The following is a 20,269-nucleotide window of genomic DNA, read 5'->3' on the forward strand; positions in this document are numbered from 1 at the left end:
TGAAGCCGTGAGGATTATTCCTTGTCATGCTGGGTGGGGAAAAACTGGCTTGTGTGACAAACGAGCGGCGAAAAGAACCATTCAAGACAAAATAAATGAAGACGGTGATGATAATCCATACTAATCAAATCAATACTAAACAAACTGATGACGCACAAAAGCAAAAAACCCAAAATCCCCGTCAAAGACGAAGCCGGACGGCGTCTTGACTGATAGGCTGTGCCACCCCCCCCAAGAAGCCGCTACGGGGGATACGACGTTAGGCTATCGCTAAGCTTAGGGGGGTCCTTTGCCCAACTCAGCGGTCGGCATTATCCCTTTTCGTTGGCCTGGACCTGATGCTCTCCGTGTACCAACTCGAGTCAACGGCTATTGATGCATACTAGGTACTGTATAGGTAGTCAAACTGAAGCACGGTATGGTATTGGATGGTGCGTGTACGGACGGCTGGTACCTCCAAGGGACACACCCGGCCGGGCCCGGACCAAGTACCCGCCGTCCTTTTTTTTTTTTTTTTCCTTTCCCAGCTTTCCTTTTTCCTCTGTGCTGTGCTGGTGCTGTGCTGCCTCTGGGCTGGGTGGGCTATTATACTAATTTCATCACCTATCAGATTGGCATTGGATTAATTCGAAACTTTACACTCGTACTATCTCTCTGCCTTGGCTTGTCCCAGATGAGACTTGTTTATTAATTCATTTCGTTGGCGGCATTATTCAGCGGAAATTCCGTTTTCGACTCACTCACACACACACTCTCTCTCTCCATCTTCCATCGTTGTCGCCCACATCCTGTAAATCCACACACTCCCATATCAAATCAGCTGTTGGCGGGTGGCCAGAAATCCCAGCGCTTCACATTCCCGCAATTCCTATTTTGCAGTTGCTCCGTAAGCCGGATCGTTTTGTTTGCTCTGCCTTGCTTTGTTTTTCCCGTGCTATTTTGGGGGCTCCCTATCGCGTTGGCCTTTGCGCAACTTGCTCTTCCTCATCTTCCTTTCTTCTCTCTTTGCGGCATCACCCCGTCCATATTCGGCCATATTTCCTTCTTCCCTCCTCTCTCTCTCTCTCTCCTCCTCTTTTTTCTTCTATTCACTTCACTTCACCTGCTATTGCTTTGCTCTCATCTGGTCTCTCCTACAAATCAAAAAAAAACAGACAAGACAAATCAGTTCTCCCTCCCCCCTTGCAGCGTCCAATCAACGCCCTTCCTCCAGCTCTCCTCCTCCTCGCTCCTTTTGCGCCTGCTCTCTCTCCTCCCCTTACGCACAGCCCGCGACACTCCCAGTTTATCCGCTCTGCATCGGACTTGTTGCTTCTGGGTCCCCCGGACCAGAGTCAGCAAGCTATACCGGTACCAGCCCGGACGATATATCAGCACCAAGGCCCGAGTATAAAACCTCGGTGGAGCCGGATTCCTCGACAGCCGGCTGGATCGACCTGACTGATCAGTAAAACCACCCGCCAGGTTAGTAACTGCAACTGCACTCTGGCTCGTTTCGTCCATGCAGCCGTGCCGTGCCATGGGGTCTTTGTTCTCGATGCGGCTGGTGCCTTGTGCCTGTGCGAGCATCATGCTCGTACATATCGTATCGCATCGTCAACCCGTTCTCCCGCATCTCGGCACCCACAGCCGGCTCATGGGGTCCTTCGGCCGTTTTCCTGTCTTGTCTTGTCTTGCCTTGCCCATCTATTCCTTGCCATCATACCCCTTGCCCTGTCCTGTCCTGTCTCTTGTCTCTTGTCTCTTGTCTCTGTCTCTCTCTTCTGCCCTGCTGCTGCATCTGCGTCTGAGATGCATTGACTCTTTGACTCTCCCGCCCAGTCCACACACCACAACCTTTCCCCCCTGTCCCCTGTTCAACACCATTCCATCGACTCTCTTCTCCTTGTCCTTCTATTCTCGTCCGTGTGTACGTGGACTGTACGTGTACACCTCCAAGTTTCCATCTCACAACCCCCAGTCTGGTCTGGTCTGGTCTGGTCTGGCCTTTGCATCTCCACATGCATCGCCTCGCCTCGCCTCAACTCAACTCACGTCCCCTTTGATATTCCTCTCCTCTCTCCTCTACACGCCCCCCCCTGTTCGACTATTTTGTCTGGTGACTAACCATGATGACTAGGCGTAGCTTTCGCTGCCAATATCAATCCACACCCCTCCCCACCTTGGACTCAAACAACTTATAGCCAAGCATCGCCGCATGCGACACCAACGCGCCCTGCTTGCATGATTTCTTCCACTGCCCGACGATTCTCGCATTGTCATCGCCATTGTCATGGTCTAGACCGTCTGAAAGATCAAGAGCCGCCGGCTGCTACAAACCACCGTAGCGTCCAGATCCACGGGAGACTATGGTTGAGCCTCCCTTACATCACTCGGGGACTAAGACGATAAGAACAAGACTTTCTTGGAGCCTGGCTCTGGCGCGCTGAGCCGCCGCTTTCTTCGTCTTCATAATTGATTCACATTGGTGACCAGGACCGCCCTTTTCTGTGGTGAAAGAAACATAACCGGACGGGGAACAAAGAAGCCGATTTTCATAACTCTACTCTAACCTATCCCTATCCGGCACTACAACAGTTTGCTTGCTTCGCACCCCATCATCTCAAGCACCCGCTTCTTTCCTTTCATCGACAGCACGCACAACAGTTTTGCCAGGGAGAGAAACACGGGAAAAAGTCAAAAACAATCAAAGCAAGGAGCATGGACGAGGCGTCCACGTGGGAGCACCTCCCTGCCCACGAGCACAAGTTCGTCTGGGACGAGGCCGAGGGCAAGTTCTGGAGAGACTTCAACGCCAAGCAAGAGGCTCAGCATTCCGACAAGGAGCGAGAATATCAGCTGGCCCTGACGGACGCAAAGGTCGAGCTGGGCAAGCTGGATGGAAAGCGGAATGAGCTGAGCAAGGTCCGCGAGAGGCTCGCCCTGGAGCTGAGCCAAGTCGACAAGGAGCTGGCCCACGTCGTCACCGAATGCGACGGGAGGACCGAGATTATCCTCGCCATTGAGCGGAAATACCGCCATGAGGAGCAGGACTTTCTGCAGCAGAGGGAAAAGGTCACCGAGACCATGATTCGCTGGTTTCAGGAAAAGCGAGATGCTGCGGCCAAGGCTCGAGCTGAAGCGGGAGACGATCAGGCCATGCCTAAACCCGCCGGCGCCCCTCGAGAAACCACCGACAGCGATGCCACCGAGATGGAAGGGGTGGAATACTGGAACGATTTGCCCCGGCGGCCCGCCGTGGTCACTCGACAGGTGGCGGCAAAGACGCCCATAGCGCCCATTGCGCCGTCGTCCTCGTTCAAGGGCCTTTTGCAGGAGCCAGTCGAGGCTCTGGTCGACCTCGTCGACGCCGACGGCCGAGTCATCGGGCCCATCAACAAGACGGAGCCGTGGAATCAATGGGTCAAGGCTATCCTGGGCCTGCCCATCAAGCGTCCGGTCAAGATTCGCCGCGGGCGCAAGTTCACCACCGACCACCTCGCTGGCATCTACGAGCACACGGAAGCAAAGGGCGTCAAGTGGCTGTCCTGCATGATCCAGGCCATTGGCGAGGTCCAGGCCCAGCGGTGCATATCCTGCGACAAGAACCAGGGCGCCTTTGACGACTGCATCATCATTGGCGGGCCGCTTTTTCAAAAGTGCGGCAACTGCGAGTGGAATCGCCAGGGCTGCCATGGAGCGGCTCTGCGCAAGGACCGCGGCCTGGGAGAATCCCCTGCTGCGGACGAAGAGGTCTCTTCTGAGGGGACGCCTCGAGAAGATGAACAAGCCTCAAAGGACACGGCCAACGGGGATAGTCCCTCGAGGCAGGCGGTAAACGGGACCGCCGAGGAGAACAGCTCTCCGCCGCCACCACTACGAGAAGACGACGATACTAAAAGAGGAATCTTAACAGACACGCCCCGGGAGCCTGCAGAAGAGGCAGAGGTGGACCAGGCGGTTGCCGATCGAGATGACGACGACGAGCGGGTCATGGCACAGCAGATGCAGACCAGAAAACAGCTGGCCACGGAGGAGGCGTTCGCCGTGGCGGCTGGTGTTGCCGAAGCAGTCAGCGCCGGGTCCATGCAGGGCGACGAAGTCAAGCCCACGGTATCGGAGAGGCGAGGATTGCCCACCAGCCGGCCGGCCTTTTACCACACAGAGCAGCTCTTGACCCCCAAGGACCGGCCAGAGTCTCGAGCATACCCCTTTGGCACGGGATTCACGCCGGCAAACGTCCCGAGCCGGCCGTCGTCTCAGGATCTCAACACTCCCACGCCACGCTCGATGGAGGCCTCGCCTCAGCCGTCAGATAACGTGGACGAACAAGACCTGCCCAAAATCACGCGCGAGACCCTCTCTCTCAGACACGACGGCAAGGTGTACACTCATCCGGAAATCATAGAGGGCGTGCCCCTGGAGAAGATTGATCCAAGCCACCCATACTGGGATCCTAAGTGGCCCGATATCAGGGGCTTGATCGAGACGCCGCTTAATCAGTGGCGGGAGAAGCACCAGCAGGCCATGGAATCAAAGGACAAGGGCGTAGACAAGGCCTCTACCCGATTCCAGCTGGGACGGCAAGTCAACCGCGGCTTGAAAATCCTCGAGTTCCTGGACGAAGGCGAGATCAGCCCCTACCAGCTCCTGAGCAAGAAGTACACCACGTCTGGCAAGGGGAGCATTACCTCGTACGACACCTTGTTCCGCCTGTGCGAGACGCTGAGCGAGCTGGCCAAGTACGGACTCGACATTCACCCCCTGGAGTGGATGCGGCAGCGTCTGCATGAGCTGTGGGTTGAGCAGGGCGCTGCCTTTAACGTGTCCAGAATCATTCATAATTTCTACAACGATCCCAAGCTGGCTGCACTGCGGACCAAGTCTGGGTTCAAAAACATTGGCCGGCCATCGGGCGTCAAGGCGAGCCGTCGTGGTGGCGGCGCACCCAACGACGGCCCTTTTTCGCAACAGAAGAAGCGGAAGAGCATCTATTCCAATTCCGGGGCCCCCGGAGACAACGACAGGTCGTCCACGGACTTGACGTCCGAGGGCGGCAACGACGGCGCGATGATGGCGCCCGAATCGCCAACTTCAGGGGGCCCAATTACCAAACGCGCCCGGACGCTGTCCCCGTCCATTCGACCGTACAGGACGCTCGTCGAAGATACGGAGGACTATACCGATACCGACCTCTGGAGTGGCGCACCCATTACGCAAAACGACTTTCGGGTGGACCAGATCAAGACGCGGCTTTACACGAGCTCGCCCCGCGTGACGCAGTACTTGCACTGGATGAAGGAGGGCCGAGTCTTGGAGCACCAGATTCTCAAGGAGGGACATCCCGTGCGGTGGGGGAGGCTCAGGGAGCCCATCAACTTTGACGTGCGGCTGGATGACTTGGTTGATGTTGTTTGGAACCGGAGGGTGCTCAAGGCGCATCTGATCATGAGCGAGCGAAGCGTGCAGGTTGCGTCGAGGGATGGACGGCCTAGAGGGGATGTGCTTGTGTCGTTTAGGCGGGAGAGGACGCTGAAGAGGCTGATTCGGGTGCTTGAGAGGATGGGAATCCGGACCATTGAGGGCTCTCAGTAAGTTGTTATCCCGTGTTTGAGTTGAGGATCCGTGATGCTAACGGTGTTGGTGTTGCAGAGAGGAGTTGCAGCATCGCTGGGCAGTCATGCAATCCGAGCAGCTATCCGAAAGAGACGAGGAGATCCTGGGTGACGAGCACAGGAGACCGGCCTCTTCGTCTAAACTGCCAGTTGCCTATTAGTTTTCGGTATACCTCATCTCATTTTGAGTCTTTTTTTCTCTCTCTTTTTAAGGAGCTGCGGGCGTTTTGAGGCTGCTCGGTATGCATTTTATGGGAGGGTGCCTCTTGAAATCTAGACGTTTCGTTGCGTCTTTTTTCTTCTTTAGGGGGGTGTCTTTTTTTCTTTTTTTTTTGTCCCGCGTCAGGAGATGATGATAGATACCCAGTGGGAACAAAACAATCGGTTGCCTTTTTTTTTCTTCTCTTTGTCTTTTAACATCTTTCCCATCTTAGGAGGGGATGCTCTTTAGGGATAAGCTATATAGGATGGTTTTGTCGGCTACTGGAAATGGCGGCGCTTTATTTATCGCTTGATAGGTATATGTAGATGATGCCTTTTTGGTGGTCTATATAATCTCTTTTTTGAGAACGGGTTTCTTCAACGAGCCAGGGGGGTTTGAAGGGGAAGAGGTATAGGAGGTTGGTGTATATAGGAGGTTTGGGGGGGGATGAATATATTAGAGGTTTTTTTATGGCTTTGAGGTTTTTCGAGTGGCTGTTTGTGATGATATGCCGGGTGATGTTGTTTGCAAGTTGCATCATGTATGATGGAGCGAGATATGTGCATCTAGCGAATTAATTCTAGTAATTCCATCCATGATAGCCGTTGGTGAATATTATTCCGCTTCAGCTTTATATACGAAACGGCGACATCATGTGTATACGTGTATTAATGCTCAAGTCAAATTCCCATTATCCTACATTCCCACCCCATTTTCAAACTCGCCCGAAAGAAAACCACAAGTCCCCATCATTATATGCTCCCCCCTCTATTGTAGCCTTTTGTCTTTCTCATATATCCCGACATTGAAACACATGCAACATTTCGTCCTTTTCCCCCAGCATTCTTCACTTTCTCCTAGAAGACCTTGTGCGGCCGAGAATCTCTGGTGGTGCTGTTTCCACGGCGCCGGTCATCCTGCTCATCAGCATGGCCTTGGTCTCCATGGCCTCGGGATCGCGGTATTCGAGCTGCGTCGCGGGAGGAGACTGTCTCTGCAATCTCTCCTCATCGACGTCTTCGTCCTGCAGCGCGCGAGGCGGAAGAGCGGCGCTGTCGATGCTGGCGGCGCTGCTGGCGTTGGAAGCGTTGCTAATGGCGCGGCCGAGGATTTTGTGGCGACGACGGCGGAGGGCGCGGGGGTCCGACTGTTGGTGAGGAGCCGAGTTGGAATTGGCGAGGGAGGTGGATGTCAAAGGGGGTATGAGGTCGGAGAGGGCTGATGTGAGGCCTTGGCGGAGCTCGGCGGCGGCTGCCAGCTGTCGTTGTTTTTCAACTTGGTCGGCGGATGGCTCTTGTTTTGTTGGGGCTTCGGGGGTTGCTTGTTTTGCTGCTTCAGGGGCTGGTTCAGGGGGTTGCTTTGGTCGTGGTGCGGATAGCTCTCTGGGCTCAGAGGCTGAAGTGGGACGAGGAGGTGCTGAGACTGATTGTTCTTGGGGTTGGGGTAGCTTGGCTGGCGCGGATATGATGCGAGCAAGGGGGGTTTTGGCTGCCGGCAGCTTTGGCGACACGTTGAGCGCGGCCGACGACAGCTCGGTCAGAGGGGGCGTGTCGGCCGTCCACGCGGTGTTGACTGGATGGGTTTGTGCCGTCAGAAAGTCTGCCGACGTGATAGACTCGACCGTCTGCTGGGCGCGACTTTTCCCAGGCAAATCTTTGTCAAAGGCTGTGGTGTCGACGCTTTGCTTGGGAGGCTTTGCCGCGGGCTTCGCCTCTGGGGCCTTTCGAGGCGGCTTTTCCGGCGCGGTGTCGTCTTCTTCGTTGAGAAAGGGGTCTCGCTTGACGCGCCGTTTCTTGATCTCGGAGTAAACAAAGTCTTCAATGGGAACCAAGCTGCCACTGGATATACACTCCCACAGCCAGTCTGCCGAAACAACGGGCACCCCCCAGTCGAGCGCGCACTTTAGCTTTTCTCTCCGCATGGACAGCAGAGATTTGCATACCAGCACGTTTGTCGACCGCCGGAATGATTCGTCGTATTTGCCTCCCAGCTGGGCTACGCTCCTCGCAACTTGGTTGAGCTCTATTCCAGTAAACGCGGCGCTGCACACGGTTATGCTTGAAAACGCGGGGATGGGGAACAAGGGAAACGGTCGCCCGAGGACCTGCTCATTGGGGTTGAAGAATCGCTTGTTATGTAGACAGTTTTCGATGTAGAATTCGGTAATAATGTGAATGTGCTCGTTTGGCGCCTTGGGATGGGTGTCGGGTTGGGAGGTTTGGGGGACTATGAGGAATCGGTAGTGTTCGGGGTCTGTCGGCTGGGACAGCATAGCAGGAGATTGCAACGACGAGACAATTGTGCCGCCGAGGGTCGCAATTGTCTGCTCCAGGATGGTTGCTCTCTGCTGTGGGAATCCGTGAACGACAAAAATGCAGTTGGCAAAGACGCCCTGGTCCTCCTGGAGAGAGTAGCCGGGCTGCGTGGGAACTTCAGAGATTGGTACTGGAGCCTCGGATGAGGCAGCGGCTGGAGCTGGACCCGGGGCCGGTGCTCCGGGGGGATTCTCGTGGGCAAACGAATACTCCCTTGACGCAGATCTTCCGAGTATGTCGCCCCAGAGGTCGTTCCTCTGCGAACTCAGCTTCATACTGGCAGTCTTGCGCAACTTCCTGACGCCTTCATCTGGCCCTCCGTTTAGCACCGCCGACCTTGCCCTCTTCCCCAAGGCTGACCTCTTTGGATCCTTCTTGACCCAGGCGCCAACGCCTTGCTCTTCCGGAGGTAATAGCGGATCAAACTTGGCTTCTTCTAGAATCATGCCGCGTGCGACAGTCTGTTCGAGCCAATCCAGAGTAACCGTGTGTACACCCCATGATTTTGCCGCCGTAAACTTCTTGCCTTCTGGCTTGCTGACAATCAGGTGCGAGCATCGCCGGGTCAGATCCCCGGTATAGCGACCGCCGTTTTGCATAATCATGTCCGCAATCTTGTCCCTGGTGTCGCCGAACCCCGTCAAGCAGATGAGCAGCGATCCCCTCGCGGCTGGCGATGTTTCCTCCTGCGACGAGGGCTCGACACCGCTCGTCTCCAGCGCCTTTAGCTGGTGGCTGTCTTCCAGTGCGACAAAGTCGAATTCCTCGTCCTTCTTCCACAGCTCGTTGACGGCGTTGATCCAGGCGGCGTCCATGGCCTTGATGTCGACTCTTTCGCGGGCGACATGGCGGTACTTGGGCGTGTCGTAGTCGCCGACGACGAGATGCGTCACGTCGGGAGTGAGATCGTACTTGTGCAGGCCGCCGAGCTCGGCCACCTTTTGGGCAATGTCTGTCTGTTTGTTCGCGACGAGGTTAGCGGGAGGCGTGGCAATGGGTGGTGATGGCGCTGCTACGAACCCGTTGATCAGGCGGGATGTTGGTGCAGCAGACAATGACGCCCTTGAACGGCGCCGAGGGGTCGAAGCCGTAGCCCTCGTCCTCTGAAGCGTGCGATGCCATGGCTCATGACATCAATGCTGGTCGGATCGTGCATACGGAGGGTTCATGTTGGAGTGCATGAAGCAGCCACTATATCAATCGAATGTCTGTGTGAGTGCTCGATAGTGGAGATGGAGCGCTACGATCAACGGCCAGACGCGTCTCAGTGCTTGTACACAACTAAAGCGCGTTGATTGAAGTCGCCTGGAGGGTGTTGATACTGTGTTTTCGGGGGGAGATCTGCGGCTACAGTGGGCGAGTTAGCGGTATCAGTACAGTGCGGCATCAGTGTTGCTGCACTCATTCAATTGTTAGAGACGATGGCTCTTTGTACGTGCTCCATTAGACGCTCTGATGATTCATTATTGATGGTTGACTTGATCGAGTGAATCAACGCTGTGCTCTATGTATCCAATTATCACGAGGTTCGAAAGACACAGCTTTTTGCTCTGCTCCGGGCATTTATACATGTATTTTTGAGCTTTGGATACAGTCCCACTCATGCTCGAGTTGGTACCAGGTCCATGTATTGGATCGGCAGATCTTCACAAGCACCGTGATGTCTTGCATTTCGGCTTATGCTGGGTGAGGGGAGACTTGCTGGGCATCCTCTCAAGCTGCAGTTTGGACCGCATGCGAGCTCCTGTGACTCGTCCAACTGCCCATAGTTTATAGTTGAGCTCTACGTAGATCCAAATCAATCTGATCCATCTAATGCAACCTGAGGCAGCATCTAGACGGGATGGATCCAACATTGCTTATGGAAGTTGAGCTCAATGTCCAAAATGGCAGATTCAAGCTTCTCTCACCACCTATAACACCAAGCCTCGCCCTCTGTAGCAGGCAGTTTTGGGTGCCCAACCTTCTGAGCCGCCGCCAATTAGCCGCCCAAGCTCCTCCAAGGTTAGTACCTAAACCCCACCATCGCAGCCTTGCGTGAGTCGATCCAAGCCCGCTCCTCTGCTCTGCTCTGCCCTGCCCTGCTCTGCCCTTTGCCAAACCCAAGGCAGAAACCACCAAGCCGCGAGCATCTTCCCCTCCTCCCCCGCATCCTCTCGAGCTTCTGTCCTCTGTCCTCTCCGGGCCGCCATCTCATAGCGGACAGACGCACACTCGACTCGCCGTCTTTGGTGTCCTCTGCAGCTGCGCTCGGCGTGCACGACCGCTCTCCGCCACCCATCCAAAGGCTGCGACTCGTCGACAACGGCCACCTGTACCGACAAACGACGACGACGACGCACCATCGATCGACATACCTTGCCTTGTACTCGCCAGCAGCATCTCGTCTCCTGCTGGCAGAGGCTAAGCTAAGTGTCAGACCAGCGACCAGCGACCAGCGACCAGCGACCAACGGCCTACACACGAACCACGGCCTGACGAACGTTCGGGGCGCTCGGTGCTTTATTCGACAGCTACAGCTCCTTCAAGGTCCTCGTGTGACCCCGACAAATCTCCCCAGCTCGCCGACCTTCCTCTTCCCGCCACGATGCCTCCCCCTTCGTCGGCGCAACAAAAGGTGCTACTTGCACAGTTCGTCAACCTTACCGGGGCCACGGAACGTCAGGCGACTCGGGTATGTCAGATAACGTTGCTTTTCTCCCCCGTGCTTGTCGGTGACCTGGCCCAGCCCAGCCCAACCCCAACGGGGGGAACTGCCTCACCTCCATGCATCACAACGTCTCGCTTGGGCTCATCCCGGGTCAATGGGCCGGAATTAAATTGGGGCATGAGGCTGGCATGAGGCTGACCCTGCTCTGCCGGCCCTTTCGGCTTTTGGCGCCTGCTGGACGTGAGGCTGGGGGGACCACGGCAGAGCAGTCCTGCATCCCAAAGTGGTGTTTGCTCGATCCGTCTGTTCGGTCGCTAACTCGGGTGGTGTGCAGTATCTCAAGTCGACTGGCTACAAGCTCAACGAGGCCGTGGATGCGTAAGTTGACCCAACCCCTGGCCTGCCCGTCCATTACCATTGCTACTGCTACTACCGTCACTATTCCCGTCCCCTTGCGAGCCTCAAATCTCCGCCTTCGTTTTCCCCGACATGCTTTCCCCCCTCCCCTCCTCTGGCTATGGCTCTCCCCTTCCAGTCCGTCGGATATTCCTCGAATCAGACTCCTCACGGCGCTTCTCGGACAATTTCGCTGTGAGATGATGCATCGCCAGGCTTCCAATGTTGTTATCGGTGTGGATTGACTGTGGGGGTCCCACTAAGGCGAAGCCCGCCCGTCTTGTCGGACACTCACCAGAGTATGGCCGAGCGCCGCCGATGCTACTGAAACAGAGACGTCAGAAAGCGACAGCATGCCAAGATGCTACCTTGCAAGATCGTATTGTCCTATTGTTGGCTTCTGGATGCCTCAATCATCCGTTTTCAAGCACGCCTTTCTGCCATTTACCTTGGCTCCCTGGCGTGCCCGGATCTCTTGGGAGCATCTTCTCGACGACCCGCGAATCCACGCGCTCCTTGACTGTTGCGTGAATTTGCGCCCTTCTTCTCGTGGAAACATTCGGCCTCCCATGACCACTTCGGCATCGATCGACCCGGACTATTCACCTTAGCCCTTTTTAAGCATCCCTAAATCTGATATCGCGCGCATCACCAACGAATAATCCCGGCTGGTGTCTTACTCTAGACAACAACGACCAAGACTTCAAGGACACCGACTGCGACCCAGCGCTTCGGGGACGCATGCATCCCGTGCATCGGGCCTCAGAATGATGCTGGGTTGGAAGGGCGTCAAACATCATCTGCCTTCCAAAGTCGCAAAGGCTGTCCCTCATTGGTTGTCTAAGAAGAAACGAGAGAACCATGGCGCCGACACCTCCTCTACCAGGGACCAATCTGGACGGTATTATTCACTCCCGGCTGGGACAAACGGGGACGAGCATCAGCATCTGCACATGAGAGGACGATTCTACCTTGGCCAAGATGGACCATTGGCAAACTGCTGCTTAGTGGTGGCGTTGCATCATCTCATTTCTCCTCTTTGCCACTTATAGCCCAAGATGCACGGCCTGCTCGGTGCCAGCTGCTAACATGGTGCATCTAGGTTTTATATGAACTCAGCCAGCGAGGCCAAGGGGCCATCTCTGTTGGATGCGAAGCTGGACTCTCTATTCGACTCATTAAGGGGTAAGCTTTCGTGATACCTGCCGTGAGTTGCCTGTTGTACCCGTTGTATGCTTACCACCCTTGGTTAGATGACAGCGCCGATGACAAAGACCAGCTGGAGCTGGAGTCGACCATGGGCTATCTGAGTGAAAAGCTCAACGTCAGCCTAGAAAACGCCGAACTGTTTGTAGTCCTGGAACTGGTGCAGGCCCCTAGCGTAGGTGAAATCACCAGAGCAGGATTCATCGACGGCTGGAAATCAAGCGGGTAGGTCTTTGGGCGGAATCTTGTTTCATCCAATCATCAACTCCAAAGCAGAGACGTACTTACTGTTGGTAGGGCTGGGACATCGCATGCAGAGCACGCCGCTCATGTACGGAAACTCATATCTGACCTGTCTCGTGATATGGCATTGTTCAAGAAGGTTTACAAATACGCCTTTGTTGCTGGTCGTGAAAAGGACCAGAAAGCCCTGGCTTTGGACAACGCCCTGATCTACTGGAGCATGCTCTTCTCGGCGCCTGGTGTGGTATGGAAGGGCAAGCACGACTGGTTGGACCTGTGGAAGACATTCTTGGGCGAGAAGTGGACTCGATCTGTCAACAGGGACATGTGGAATATGATTCTGGAGTTTGCTCTCAAGAGCATCAGCGACGAGTCCTTGTCGTTCTGGAGCGAAGACGGCGCATGGCCAAGCGTCATTGACGACTTTGTCGAGTGGTGCAAGCAGAAGGGAATCGGAAAGCCCGAAACTATGGAAGTCGATGGTCAGTGAAGCCCTTCATCGAGACGACCACACATACACAACAACGGCCCTGGGATACTGCGTATCGGGCACACTATTGGCTTGGCGGGGATGGATCTCATCATTTTTTTATTATGCAGACACCCGCGAGGGAAAGGGGGGCTGGCTTAGAAGACTTGCTAGGCGAAAGTGAGAGGATACCTCGACCGGCTAGCTTCCGATTTTGAGATGGCATAGACTTATAGCGACAACTATACGAAGCACGGACTGACCCAAAGATGAATTGACAGTGGTCATTCTTCCATTGTACCATCCACATGGCTATTCATATGAAGATAAAGGACCGTCTAGATCGATCTTCTGACATGTGACATTTATCATTTCTCCGTAAGCACCCCAAGGGTTTTTGCACAGGATCGTTCCGGATGCTCAAGTCTCCCTTTCCCTAAAATCGCACAATATCGCCAAGCATGATGGGGTTCCTTTGCCCCCCTGGTTGGCGCCGCCTCTCTTTTGTATATCATCATAATCTTACACGAGGCAAAGTGCATATGGGAAATCCCCTCCTCTAGCGTTATGTACTCCTCCCAAATTGTAGCTTTGTCTTCATCATTTTGATTTCCACGCCGTAAAAGAAACAACACCAAGAGTGTTAAACAAAAAAAAAACCATCAATTCTACGCCTCGCTGCCCTGGGTCCTCCATTTAGGCGGGCCGAACCTCGATACCGTCTCGAGCTTGCCGTCGCCGAGCTTGACGTGGGCGGCGCGGATCATGCGCGGCTCGAGGCGTAGAGTTGAGCGGACGTCGTGGTGGACTCGGGGGGAGGAGTCGTAGCGCATGACGAAGTAGTGGCCGTGGGTGTGCTTCATCTGGTGGATGGAGATTGGCTTGGGGAGGGAGAAGACGCCCCAGTTGGAGAGGCCGCGGATGACGCCGCCGTTTTTGAGGACGAGGGAGCCGACGGTTTGGGCGATTCTGGAGGGGGGCGATTCTTTCGTTAGGAGGTTTGACGAGGGAGAAGAGGGTTTTGGGAGGAGGTTGAAGGTTTTTGGTGATGAGGGATGGTGGGACGTACTCTTTTACCTCGGTGAGGCTGCCCGGCCGGACCTGGAGAAGGAAACACAGAGTTAGCGAGATTCGAATTGATTGTTCCGGGGGGCGATTTGCTCACAATGGCAACGAGTTCGTAGAGCATCTTTGCGACAGTCTACGGGGGGGGGGAGTTTCTGGAGGAAGGATTTGGGGAGGGATATGCGACTTTGCTTTGCGGGATGGATTTGGTTGAAATTCCGAGCTGCTTGCCATGCCGAGGTTTTGCCGTGGTGAAGGGTGTGACGGCTTTCAGAAGATAGTCCGGCGCTTCTGGAGCTTCGGTCTTAGTGGGATGAGCAGGTACTATAGTTGGAGAGGGTTTGTGAGGATGAGTTGAGTTGAATAAAGGTATATGCATTGAAGGATTTATCTGATGGAGGACTTCATAATATTACATGGCTATTAAAAATTGTTGTTGTTGTTTTACAATATCATTCATTCATTCGTCTATATCCTCTCCTTGGACAGAGCTTGCCAGATGCCCCACGGCAGCCTCCATCCGCTGCTCTTGACGGCAAACGGATCAAAGTTGGCCTTTTCCAGGTTGAGCAGCCATTGAGCCGCGGGGACGGCCTCGAGGAGCACGCCAAAGCCTCGCCGCACATCGCGGACAGTGTCGCTGCTCCCGTCGTCATGCTCATGCTCATGCTCATGCTCATGCTCATGCTCATACTGATACTGGTGCTCGCCCTCGCCCTGATGCTCAAAGTCGTGGCCGGGATCCTGCCCCGCTTTTAACCTCTTGAGCATCTCCCGCGCTGTGATGAGATGGTCATTGGCGCGCGTGGCCACCCTGAAGACGGCATCCTGTAGCCCGGGCGCGTTGGGGCCCTGCCGGAAGACGTGCTCCTCGACGACACCCTCCTCGGCCAAGACGTCGAGGGGCAGCAGCAGGGCCTGGTTGCGACTCGGGGTTTCGAGGCCGGAGGGCGTCTGGACGGGCTGCGCGGGGCTGGCGAGGACGGGCACTCCCCGAAGCACAGCGACGATGCCACACGCCTTGCCGATATGGCTGGCCAGGTGATCCACGTGCATTGACCGCAACGGCATGGATGCCAAAGTCGCATACAGCATCGTGGAGTACGTGTGCTCGGCATAGTCTTCCAGGCTGGCCAGGGTTGCGAAGGGCCGATTGTCCATGTGCCTCTCCCGCGTCCGGATAAGGCGCGAGACCCAGAATTTGATCGACTTTGTCGTCGACGAGCCGCCAGCCCGCTGCTCGAGCTGCTGCAGCGCCTGGTGGAGCAAGATGCAGATTGGCTCGCGCGGAGGCTGCCCGGCGAACGTCTTGTCGATAGATTCGTGCCAGAATTTCATGCGCATGACGCCAATGGTGGGATTGGACACCATCTCGGGCAGCCGGACGAGCTCGAGGTTGAGTGCGCGGAGGGCGGCGTATGTGTCCTGGACGGGAGGAGGCATGAAGCGGCGGATGAGGTGAGCATCGTAATCGCTTGTCCTGCAGACGAAAGAAGAAAAAAGATTAGAAGAAGAAAACAAAAGAACAATGAGTCGGGTCAGCAATCGACGTACTGAAGCTGCTTCAAGCAGTACCGCCGAGCCGATTCGACGTCGGCGTCGGTCACGTAGCTGCGACGGCTCCGCGGAGCAATGACGAGCCTTTTCAGGCCATTGCCTCGACTGAGGACGCTGGGACGATGCATGCGGCGGAACGGGCCGGAACTTGTTCACTCAGCTGCCACCATCGTATCGTGGTGATGGCTCGGCGAGAGTCGCATTGCATTGTGCGACGAAAAGAGCTGCCAATTCGTGAGAGCCCAGATATGGCCAGCTCGTGATTGGCTAAGCTATTACTCCGACGGACAAATGGGGCAGTGAGTTGAATGGGCATGACGCGGTCATGTGACCTCTCTACACGGTCGCGACATTGGCTGCAGGCCCGACGCGTCTCCCAGCGGATTAGCGGCTGGTTTGCACTGGCTGCAACGCTCACGGTTCAACGGCTACTACAGCATTGATGGAGCTGGGATCCTCGCAAGAGCCGCCGGTCAAGAGGCGCAGATTCTTCAGGGACCCGGACGAGCCCGATTCGGATCCGGTGTTTAGCCCCAAGCACGAGTTCGGCTCGTCGCTGGAGCCGAGGCAGTTCTTCAAGGCGGAGGACGAGGATGAAGAGATACCGGGGAAAGCAGAGGCAGATGACGACTGGGAGCCGGAGAGCGAAAAAAGAAGCGTCAACGTCAAGGCTGAAGAGAAGAGCCGAGATGTTTTGCCCGAACTTCCTCGAAATGGATCAGCATCTGTATCTGGCTCATCAACAGCCTTGGAACAACCACACCAACCACCGACGAACGAGCCCGTAGCCCAGCATGAATCTTCAGCAGTCACCTTTGACAAAGAGACGTTTGAAAGCTTTGTCGGATGCAAAGTGGCCGCCAACATCCTGCGTACTATCCGGCAGCATTGCGGGAACAATCTCGAGCGAGCCGTCAACATGTACTTTGACGGCACCTACAAGAAGCTCCTGAAGTCGAAACCCGCTGCCTCTGGCCCAAGCCGAACACAGTCATCCGATGTGCAGAGCCAGCCCTCCCCGCTTCCCATCCGACGAAACGTGCCGGCCTCACGATACATTGGCGCTTTTGGCGTCGAGGGATGGGCTACCCGCAGCGGCACAAATCTCCTGAAACATGGCGAGATGGTCAAAATTGAACGACAAAAGATACAGCCCCCTCCACCTCCAAAGACGAAGCCCCGGCTTGGTGCTCCTCCCACCCCTGTCAAAGTGAACACGGCTGCCTCGAGACGAGTCGACGTCATCGTGCGGTTTACGAACCAGAGCGGCCATGAGATTGGGCGCCTGGCCAAAGATACCGCCAACTGGGTGTCAACGCTGATGGACCAAAAGATTTGCAAGTTTCAAGGAACTTGTGTGTATTGCCCTGAGCGGACGCGAACAAACGACACCATTTTCATCCAACTGAGATGCTCCTTGCTCGACTCTGCGTTTTTCGACCGCAGCTTCAGGCCCGCTAACGACTCCTCGGCTACATGGTTCGAACAGCAGATTGAAACGGCACAAGAGAAAGAACTCCGACTTCGACAAGTTGCTCTAGTCAGACTATTCCAGGAGATCAATCTCCAGCCGGTCGTCGCCAATGCTGCAGCAAAGGATGGGAGAAAGGGGCTCCTCCAAGCCGCCGAGATGGACGAGCAGAAGCAAAAGGACTCGAAAAAGGCGGCTACAAATGGCAATAAAGAATCTGGGAATTCATCACCGTCTGAGGAAGCTGAAGAAGGAGAAGAGCTCGAACAAGATCAACTCGATGCCCTGTATAAAAAGGCCCAGACATTTGACTTTAGCATGCCCGAAGTCGACCCAGCGAGCACCTTTGCCATGACACTACGCCCGTACCAAAGGCAATCTTTGCATTGGATGATAGCCAAAGAAAAAGACGAACAGAGCCATAGGGAGCCCTCGATGCATCCACTTTGGGAGGAATATCTATGGCCCGTCAAAGACGTTGATGATAAGGATCTCCCTACGGTAGAAGGGCAGGCCCAGTTCTATGTCAACCCATACTCTGGCGATCTGACGTTGGATTTCCCGGTCCAGGAGCAACACTGTCTCGGCGGTATTCTTGCTGATGAAATGGGTCTGGGGAAGACGATTCAGATGCTCAGTCTTATGCACTCGCACCGATCAGAGGATTCACAACAAGCGCGGTCATCACCCCAACACGGATTGAGCCAGCTCCAGCGATTGGGCAAGAATTCGTCAAACGTGTTGGAGGCACGTCGTACTACCTTGGTGGTTGCCCCCATGTCTCTGTTGTCACAGTGGCAGAGTGAGGCCGAAAAGGCCTCCCTACCGGGCACCATGAAGATTCAGCTCTATTACGGTGCAGAAAAGGCACTGAATCTGCAGTCGCTCTGCAGCGGCTCCAACGCTCCAGACCTCGTCATCACCAGTTACGGTGTTGTTTTGTCGGAATTCACCAGCGTCGCCGCAAAGAACGGCGACAGGTCCTTCCATACGGGCATTTTCTCCCTCAAGTTCTTCCGCGTGATTCTCGACGAGGCACATTACATCAAAAACAGGGCGTCCAAGACTGCTCGCGCATGTTACGAGATTGCAGCCGACCACCGATGGGCTCTGACGGGCACCCCGATTGTCAACAGACTGGAAGACCTCTTCAGCTTGGTGCGCTTCCTGGGTGTTGAGCCCTGGAACAACTTTTCCTTCTGGAAGACATTCATCACAGTACCCTTTGAGTCAGGGGACTTTGTGCGCGCATTGGACGTGGTTCAGACGGTTTTGGAGCCATTGGTCACCAGAAGAACCAAGGACATGAAAACGCCAGACGGTCAGCCCCTGGTGCAGCTTCCACCAAAACAGATTGACATAGTTGAGGTAGAACTATCCAAGACGGAGCGAGATATCTACGACCACATCTTCAACAAGGTGAAGAATACGTTTGCACAGAACGTCGAGGCGGGCACGGTGCTCAAGGCGTTCACGACAATCTTTGCTCAGATTATGCGTCTTCGACAATCGTGCTGTCATCCCGTACTCGTCCGCAATAAAGACATTGTTGCCGACGAGGAAGAGGCTGGCGCCGCAGCTGATGCGGCCACCGGCTTGGGCGATGATATGGATCTAGAGTCTCTGATCACGCAATTTACCGCCATCACAGACGAAGTCACCAACGACAGACAGACGTACGGAGCGCACGCGCTGGACGAGATCCGTAACGAATCTGAAAAGGAATGCCCGCTATGCTTTGATGAGCCGATGAATGAGCAGATTGTCACCGGCTGTTGGCATTCTGCGTGCAAAAAGTGCCTGATGGACTTTGTCAAGCACGAGACTGACCACGGCAGAGTGCCAAAGTGCTTCAACTGCCGCACGCCGATTAACCAGCGCGATTTATTCGAGGTTGTGCGTCATGATGAAACAGACGAACCGTTTGCTTCAGCAAAGCCTCGCTTTAGTCTGCAGCGACTTGGCATCAACTCCTCTTCCGCCAAGGTTGCCGCATTGATATCGGAGCTTCGAACACTACGTCGAGACCGTCCATATATGAAGTCCATTGTCTTTTCCCAGTTTACTTCTTTCCTCACGCTCATCGAAGCCGCTCTCACACGCGCCAACGTCAAGTTTCTTCGTCTTGATGGAAGCATGACACAGCGGGCTCGAGCAGCCGTGCTGCAACAGTTTACAGAGAGCAAAGGCTTCGTGGTAATGTTGATGAGTCTGCGCGCGGGCGGTGTCGGCCTGAATCTCACGAGCGCGGGGCGCGTCTTCATGATGGATCCCTGGTGGAGTTATGCCGTGGAGTTGCAGGCGATTGATCGGGTGCACAGACTAGGGCAGCAAGATGAGGTGGTGGTCAAGAGATTCATTGTGAGGGGCAGTGTGGAGGAGAGGATGCTGAAGATCCAGGAGAGAAAGAAGTTTATGTAAGTGGATCGTCTTTTCTTCTTTGAAGATTCGCAAGGCTAACTGCTCCCGCAGCGCGACGTCCTTGGGCATGATGAACGACGAGGAGAAGAAGCTCCAGCGGATTGAAGACATCAAGGAGCTCCTCAGCTAGACGACAGAAGTGGGTTCACACGACACGGTTAATGAAGATGGATGGCATGGTGTTGGAATACGGCGGCTCTGAGTATGTGATGGTCTCATTATCTGGCGCATGGGTTACTTGAAGACGTGCATTTTGTTTGCATGAACTGGCATGGCATGGCATTGCATATGATGATTGTGATGGCTGCAATGGGAAAAAGTTGGTGTATATATGATTGGCTGGATTTGGCATTCGAGTAATTTCACTCGTACGAAAAAGGATAGACGACATGTCGAAACAAGCAAGAGAGCGATGGCCCAGCTTGGGGGAATACGAGCCGGGTAAAAGATAGCTTTAGCCCAAGTTGTAAAAGGGCCAACCAAGCGTAGTATTAGATGTGTCAAGATGTGAATCTTTGAATAGCAAATGCATCACGAACGGCGGATAGGCTCGGATGATCATTGCGGAATGCGGGAGTCCATCCCCACAAGCGTCCCCGGTGAGTGCTCTGATCAAATGTAACTTTATTTGCTGGACTGTTTCAGGATTGGACGATGGGGACGAGTGGCAAGAGAATTGC

At 54.9% G+C, this 20,269-nt stretch overlaps 6 protein-coding genes across 6 annotated transcripts; 3 read left to right on the forward strand and 3 right to left on the reverse strand.

Annotated features, from left to right (window-relative positions):
- Window positions 1-2,700: 2,700 nt before the first annotated feature.
- On the forward strand, window positions 2,701-5,755 carry Triagg1_4258 (uncharacterized protein; the record flags this gene model as incomplete). Its single annotated transcript, XM_062898641.1, has 2 exons — window positions 2,701-5,570; window positions 5,632-5,755. The coding sequence occupies 2 exons, from the start codon at window positions 2,701-2,703 to the stop codon at window positions 5,753-5,755; spliced, it is 2,994 nt and encodes a 997-aa protein (XP_062756765.1).
- An 888-nt stretch (window positions 5,756-6,643) lies between these two features.
- On the reverse strand, window positions 6,644-9,233 carry Triagg1_4259 (uncharacterized protein; the record flags this gene model as incomplete). Its single annotated transcript, XM_062898643.1, has 2 exons — window positions 6,644-9,067; window positions 9,132-9,233. The coding sequence occupies 2 exons, from the start codon at window positions 9,231-9,233 to the stop codon at window positions 6,644-6,646; spliced, it is 2,526 nt and encodes an 841-aa protein (XP_062756766.1).
- Window positions 9,234-9,954: 721 nt separating this feature from the next.
- On the forward strand, window positions 9,955-13,096 carry Triagg1_4260 (uncharacterized protein; the record flags this gene model as incomplete). Its single annotated transcript, XM_062898644.1, has 8 exons — window positions 9,955-10,115; window positions 10,219-10,476; window positions 10,536-10,785; window positions 11,096-11,139; window positions 11,885-12,058; window positions 12,260-12,342; window positions 12,411-12,588; window positions 12,661-13,096. The coding sequence occupies 8 exons, from the start codon at window positions 9,955-9,957 to the stop codon at window positions 13,094-13,096; spliced, it is 1,584 nt and encodes a 527-aa protein (XP_062756767.1).
- Window positions 13,097-13,743: 647 nt separating this feature from the next.
- Window positions 13,744-14,264, reverse strand: Triagg1_4261 (uncharacterized protein; the record flags this gene model as incomplete). Its single annotated transcript, XM_062898645.1, has 3 exons — window positions 13,744-14,044; window positions 14,145-14,176; window positions 14,241-14,264. 3 exons carry the CDS (start codon window positions 14,262-14,264, stop codon window positions 13,744-13,746), a joined length of 357 nt encoding a protein of 118 aa, XP_062756768.1.
- A 344-nt stretch (window positions 14,265-14,608) lies between these two features.
- Triagg1_4262 (uncharacterized protein) lies at window positions 14,609-15,825 on the reverse strand (the record flags this gene model as incomplete). Its single annotated transcript, XM_062898646.1, has 2 exons — window positions 14,609-15,620; window positions 15,695-15,825. The coding sequence occupies 2 exons, from the start codon at window positions 15,823-15,825 to the stop codon at window positions 14,609-14,611; spliced, it is 1,143 nt and encodes a 380-aa protein (XP_062756769.1).
- Window positions 15,826-16,139: 314 nt separating this feature from the next.
- Window positions 16,140-19,719, forward strand: Triagg1_4263 (uncharacterized protein; the record flags this gene model as incomplete). Its single annotated transcript, XM_062898647.1, has 2 exons — window positions 16,140-19,585; window positions 19,641-19,719. The coding sequence occupies 2 exons, from the start codon at window positions 16,140-16,142 to the stop codon at window positions 19,717-19,719; spliced, it is 3,525 nt and encodes a 1,174-aa protein (XP_062756770.1).
- Window positions 19,720-20,269: the final 550 nt, after the last annotated feature.

This window comes from Trichoderma aggressivum (genome assembly GCF_033847375.1).
Source record: "Trichoderma aggressivum f. europaeum strain CBS 100526 chromosome Unknown scaffold_013, whole genome shotgun sequence".
Classification (NCBI taxonomy): domain Eukaryota; kingdom Fungi; phylum Ascomycota; class Sordariomycetes; order Hypocreales; family Hypocreaceae; genus Trichoderma; species Trichoderma aggressivum.